Source organism: Hyaena hyaena, unplaced genomic scaffold, assembly GCF_003009895.1.
Source record: "Hyaena hyaena isolate Hyena2069 unplaced genomic scaffold, ASM300989v1 scaffold_0, whole genome shotgun sequence".
NCBI lineage: Eukaryota > Metazoa > Chordata > Mammalia > Carnivora > Hyaenidae > Hyaena > Hyaena hyaena.
The window spans coordinates 6,955,520-6,961,888 of NW_024080632.1; the positions used below are offsets into that span (position 1 = coordinate 6,955,520).

At 54.6% G+C, this 6,369-nt stretch overlaps 1 protein-coding gene across 2 annotated transcripts; it reads left to right on the plus strand.

Moving 5' to 3' along the window:
- Positions 1–256: 256 nt before the first annotated feature.
- On the plus strand, positions 257–5,070 carry RITA1 (RBPJ interacting and tubulin associated 1). Of its 2 annotated transcripts, XM_039232235.1 has the most exons (4): positions 735–773; positions 875–953; positions 1,603–1,974; positions 4,453–5,070. In XM_039232235.1, the coding sequence occupies exons 3-4, from the start codon at positions 1,667–1,669 to the stop codon at positions 4,958–4,960; spliced, it is 816 nt and encodes a 271-aa protein (XP_039088166.1). In that variant the 5' UTR covers positions 735–773; positions 875–953; positions 1,603–1,666; the 3' UTR covers positions 4,961–5,070. The 2 variants fall into 2 exon arrangements, with proteins under 2 accessions (XP_039087483.1, XP_039088166.1); XM_039231552.1 differs by lacking the exons at positions 735–773; positions 875–953 and adding an exon at positions 257–409.
- Positions 5,071–6,369: the final 1,299 nt, after the last annotated feature.

Consider the following 6,369-nt stretch of genomic DNA (forward strand, 5'->3'; position numbering starts at 1 on the left):
GCGGCCTCCCCTTCTGCAGACCCGGGAGGCTCGAGGCGCACACGCGGACCCACCTCTGACTGGCGGGAGGGGTCCCTCTCTAGGCTTTGGAGGGCTCCGGGGGCGTCAGGAACGGGGTGCCTCCCCCCCGGTGCTAATGGTTCCGGCCGCCCCGCCCCTCGCTGGTTGCCGTGGGCTGCGCGCGCCGAGCTCACGTCGCTAGGGCCTGGCTGCCGCAGCGAGTCCTTTGGGGCGGCGGCCGGGGCTAGGGGTGGGTGCAGGGGGCTGCCCGGACAGCCTGGGGTCCCGGGCTCCCGGGGTCCAAGCTGCAGATAAACTGGGGCCTCGGAAGCACCCGGGAAGGAATCCGTATCAGATGAGGAAGGGGCGATGAGGTTGCAGCCGACAGTCCGCGAGCCAAGATGCTCAGGTAGGAAAACAAGAATGCAGGGACCTAGGACATCAACTGGGACATTGGCTTGGGGATCCGGACATATGATGTAGTTGGAGGGGTGGGTGTGATCCGTCAGTAGTAAAATGGTTAAGTGCATAAGCTCTGGGCTTTTATCAGGTTCAAATTTCTCTTCCACTGCTTTAGCTTTATTAAGTGTGGCTTGGTTCCATCTGTGACTTAAGCTTTTTTTAAAAAAAATTTTTAATGTTTTATTTATTTTTGAGACAGAGAGACAGAGCATGAGCAAGGGAAGGGCAGAGAGGGAGACACAGAATCTGAAGCAGGCTCCATGTTCTGAGCTGTCAGACAGAGCCCGACGTGGCGCTTGAACCCACGAATGGTGAGATCATGACCCGAGCTGAAGTCGGATGCTTAACCTACTGAGCCACCCAGGGGCCCCTGTGACTTCAGCTTTTGAAGCTTCAGTTTTGTCATCTGTAGAATGGACATAACTGAAGCGACTTCGCAGGACTGTTAAGAGGATTCAGTGAAACAATGCTTGTAAAGCTCTTTGCACAAGGTAAGCATGAGATGATACTGGTTATTGTATCCACCCCATAAATATTTACACTATTGAAGGACTGGCCCTGTCTCCCCATCCCACCATGCTAAGTTTTCTTGTTGGTGCCGACATAGACACAGACCCCATCTCTTTTCCATCCCTCTAGCATTCTATATTGAGCACTGTATGGGGCGCCTGGGTGGCTCAGTCGGTTAAGCATCCGACTCCGGCTCAGGTCATGATCTCTCGGTGGGTTTGAGCCCCGTATCGGGCTCTGTGCTGACAGCTAGCTCAGAGCCTGGAGCCTGCTTCAGATTCTGTGTCTCCCTCTCTCTCTGACCCTCCCCTGCTTGCACTGTCTCTTTCTCTCTCTCTCTCTCAAAAATGAAGACATAAAAAAATTTATATTGAGCACTGTATGCTGAGAATGCATACTTATTCGTTAAATATTTGCCGGGAGCGCCCCTCTCCCTATTGTGGTGTCATAGCCAAAAGACAGTTGAACAAGTTTCTGAACTGTCCCCTGAGGTTGGAAGCTCCCCTTTGAGGAGGACCGGTTGAGGGGGGACCTGGTCCTTTTCCCTTTGGGATAGATAGGAAGAGACGGCCCATCTTCCCCTGCTGGCACTGCCGGTGACAGGGGTGCCTCCCTGATCCCCTTTCACAGGGAGCCCTGGAGGCAGGGCCTGGCAGGCAGAGCTTGCCTGGTATCACCCGGGACCGTGGGCAGCATGAAGACCCCCGCGGAACTGGCCGTCGGTGGGATGCAGACCCTCCACCTTCAGCACCGTTGCCGGGGCGGGTACCGGGTCAAGGCCAGGGCCTCATACGTGGATGAGACTTTGTTTGGCAGCCCTGCGGGTACCCGGCCCACACCACCAGACTTTGACCCGCCGTGGGTGCAGAAGCTCGACAGAACCAGTCGAGTGGGAGTGGGCACAGGGACATCACCAGCCTTGGGGGCCAACGGGAGCTGTGAGACCACCTCCTCCAGGGTCAGCACCCCGACCCTCACACCAAGGAAGAAGAACAAATACAGGTAACAGAATGGGGAGATGCGTTCTTGTACTTGGGAAGCCACCTGGGTTCCTATTAGAGCCTTTCTCTTCATGTGCTGTGTGACCTTGGGCAAGCACCTTGACCTCTCTGAGCTGCAGTTTCCATATGTGGAAAATGGGACCTCGCAGGATGATCGAGAGTAAATGAAGTGAGGTGTGTACAGTGCTTGGCACAGTAACCTGACGCTTAGGAAGCTCTCAGTAAACGACAGCGGTACACCTGTTCCCAAATGCCACAGACCCGGCAAGTGACACCCAGAGCGGTCAGGGGCTGTGCACAAAGTTGCAGAGCAATTTGCATAAGATTTCGGTGCTGTTGATCCATGAGATGACATAGATGTGGTGGGTGGGGCCCCATCTCAGCAAGTCATTTCGGAAGTGGTTCTTGCTGCCTTTTCATGAACAAGTTAGAAAACCAAGAGTTGATGCTAATATTGTCATACATTAGAGGTTTATTATTATAAATTAACTATAACCAGATTATTTGGATTATTTCAGGTTAATATCAGCCGGAGGGGGGCGTCTCGTGGTGGGCCCCAGGGCTCTGTCTCGTTTATCGTCATCATGGGTTTGGACGAAAACAGAAGTGGCGTCGTAGGCATTTGCTGCCGTAACGAAATACCGTAGACTGGGGAGCTTAAGCAGCAGAAATTCATTTGAGTTCTGGAGGCTCAGAGTCCCCGATCAAGGTGCTTGCAGGCTGAACTCCCTCCTTGGCTCACAGACTGCCACCTTCTCACTATGCTCTCGCGTGTCCCTGTCTCTGTGAGCATGTCCTTTCCTGGTGTCTCCCCCCTTCTTATTGAAGGTACTAGTCCTATTCGAGTAGAGCCCACCCTTATGATCTCATTTAAGCTGACTCATCTCTTTAAAATTCATTGTGAAATTTTGGGAGGCCACAGTTCAATCTGTAACAACTAGCCAATCATATTTAGGGTCCATTCTGAGCCAGGAGGGACACAGGTTGGTGGAAAGACATGAAAATGGGAATAGTGACTATTTAAGGAGATAAGATTCAGTGAGATAAAAGCAAGATTGCATTATTATTATTATTATTATTATTATTATTATTATTATTAGGCTGGGTTGAGCACCATGCATCTGACATAGGGGCCTTAAGGTAAGGTCAGGTTGACATTAGCTGCACTGACCCCTACAACCTAGCTGTAAACGCTGATGTAAATGTAGGCTGCATTAACAGAGGTATGGTGTCTAGGACAGGGGAGGTCAGCCCCATGCTCTCCTGGAGGATAGAATTTCGTGCAGGATGCTGACATGTAGAGGGTGTCAAGTGAGAACGTGCATAAGAGAGAGAGAGATGCTATTGAGTGAAACCTTTGGTCTTGGACAGACAGAGGCACCAGGCAGGTATGGTTTGAGCAATGAACTCAAGCGACAAAAAGTTGCCTTTTCTAACACTTGGCAGTTTGGCAATCACACTTCCAGTCCTGGCCAAAAACCATGGAGCTGACACCTTATAGTTGTGCTGTGAATATTTGTGAGACTAATAAAAAAAAAAAAATTTGCTGAGTGAATGTAATTAAAGGTGAGAAGTCACTTACATTTGATATACTGATCCCAGAGCTTGGGCCCTTGAGCCAGGCTGGATTTGGATCTTGTCTCCACCCCCCTCCTTGCTATGGGGCCTTACCTTCCCTACACCTCTATTTTCTGGTTTGTACCATGATGTTTGTGAGAAATAGGGAGATGATCACATGACTTGCTGCGTCCTGGGCCTTTGCATGAAGAAGCCTGTAACAGAAGTTCAAACTGAGCACCCTCTGAATGCCGGGCACTGTGCTCTGTCACTTCAGATACCGTGGGAGGGGCCACAGGACTGCAGAGGGCTTAGCTGACAAAGCCACTAGGGAAAAGGAGAATGGGGGCGGGGGGTGGATAGCAAAAGTAAAAGCTGTAAAGATTAAGGTCCTATTAACCAGGACTCTTTCAGATACAAGTAACAGAAAACTTACCCAAACTGGCTTCAGCAGAAACTCGATGTTTGGGGCTTGTTTATCAGGGACTCAGACACTTGTTGGATTTCATCTCCATCATCACAGTGACCCCCCGCCCTGTTCCAGCTGAGCTGGCGACCAGCTGCTTTGCTGCCCTTTCGTCTGGCCGTGTTACGAAGTTGGCAGGCACTCATTGGCTGAGATGGGTCACGTGGCCAATCCCAAGCCAATCGGTGTGGCCAGGAGGATGGAATATGCAAATTGGCCGGGCCTAGAAAGGCTGGGGTCGGGATGCCGGGGAGGGGGGGAAATGACCGAGATGGGGGTAGTGGGCTGTGAGAGGGCTGTGGCCTCCCTGTGGGTGCCGGGCTGGGAGACAGGGACTTCGGCATCGACAGGCAACCCTCTGTGCCACCGCAGGTGTGCGGCAGGGGCGTAGGGGCGTATGGTTTCCAGGGGTCTGTTCATGCCCCCCGCTCACTGCATTTCTCTTTCCTTTCCTAGACTGATCAGCCACACTCCTTCTTACTGTGACGAGTCACTGTTCGGCTCCCGGCCCGAGGGCAGCAGCTGGGAGGGCCCATGGATGGCGAAGGGGGACTCTGCAAAACTCCATGCCCTCTTCTGGACGCCCCCAGCCACCCCCAGGGGCAGCCACTCGCCCCGCCCCAAGGAGACCCCGCTGCGGGCCGTTCACCCAGCTGGTCCCTCGAAGCCAGAGCCCCAGGTGGCAGCAGACACCCGGAAGTCGTCCGTGGATGGGTTTGACTCTCCACGCCCTCTGAGGCGAGAACGCTCCCATTCCCTCACACGCCTGAGTGTCCCCAGCACGGGTCGCCCGCCCTCCAGTGCCCCCTGCGTCAGTGGGCCCCGGGATCCCAGGCCTTCCCCGGCGGGGATGACCTTCCAGAGCCCCCTCGTGACTCCCAGGGCTCACTCAGGCCGTGTTTCAGTGCCAGCTGCCCCCCAGCGAGGGGGGGCCACCCAGAAACCAAAGCCCCCTTGGAAATGAATTTCTTGATTCTCAGGTGAGGGACACGGTTTCGGAAGAGGGCGTTGGCTGGGGCGCCTTTGGGGGCACCAGGGTCTCCTAGGCAACCACGAAGCATCTGAGGAGCGCGTGTGGGGGTGGGGGAGACACAGCGAGGGGGGCAGTGCCTCTCTTTATGCTGATTGTTGCCCGCTCCTCCTACCTTTACCCCATCGTGTGGATTTCACGGCCTCCCCTTAAGCTTCCCGTACTGGTGTCGCCACGGCCACAGGCCGTATGAGTGCCCACCCTGGGGCCCCCCCATCACTCCCACAACGTCTTGCCGCCAAGTGTGACTAAGTGGCACGATCGCCATCCTGGAAGGCCCCGTCTTCCGTCAGGCCAAGCCTCCTGCTCAGGGTGAGTTTCCAGCTGAGTCTGGAGTTTCCCTGGGAGCCATGTGGGGACCCTGGGAAACAGGATCTGGGTGACCTGCGGGTGGGTGTTTTTTAACTTTTAAGGATCATGTATTTATTTCTGTGTATTAAATAGATCAGTAGCCTATCAAAGCCATGACTTTGACTAATTTTATTTTCCTCAGGGTAAAGGCCACTACAGGCCCCGGGTTGAATTAAATAACAAAATTAGATAACGAGGAAGTGGCAGAAATCATGACCGTGGCGAGTTGGCCCCTAAAGAGTGGCCAAAAGAATGGAGTGTTAAGGACTTTGCTGAGTGGAGGGTCCCAGAAGGCCAGAAAGCTAGACGCGCGTCTGCGGGGCGCTTCGGACAGCGGAGCAGGTGCTGCGGGGGCCCTTGCGCTCCGACCCCACTGTCTGGTGGCGCCGATGAGAAGCGGCAGAGGATCCCAGGATCATGCCCGATTGGGGTGGGGGCTGGGCTTCGGCCTCTCCATGGCCTCTCCTCTCGACTACACTAAAGATGGTGACAGCCCACGTGTGAGGGTACCGGCAGTGGACTGGCTCCAAGGACGGGTGGGCCCCAGTCTACCTGGGTGAGATTTTTTTCCAGAAAAAGTTCGATTTCTCTAGGATCGCCCCTGAGTTTTTAAGTGCCAGTAATGAATAAAAATATAGACGAAGACTGCTCATCTACCTGGGCACCAAACAAAGCCGGAGTAAGACTGCTGGTTTGTGGCCTAGGGGGTCTGGAGCTTTCATGGCGCTGGATGAGGGAGAAATTGGGGGCAAATGGGTAATCCCAGAGCAGGGGCTGTGGGCAGCCTGAAGCCCGGATCCACCTGGAGCTCTCTGACTGCCGTCCCCCAGCTTGGGGGGGGCGGGTAGCCATGACCACTCCCACAGTCCTGGGGGGTGACCCGCCCTTCACAGCCCTGGCACCCGTGCGGTCTGGGGCCCAGGAGCCTGCCGCCCAGGGTCTGGCTTCCCGCCCAGGTGAAAGGGAGTGGTTACGTGCTGACCCCCAACGCG

Bases quoted from the DNA above. Each gene is read 5' to 3' on its own strand.
- RITA1 (XM_039231552.1), top strand. The intron at 1,975-4,452 runs GTAACAGAATGG...TTCCTTTCCTAG, and splicing joins AGGAAGAAGAACAAATACAG to ACTGATCAGCCACACTCCTT.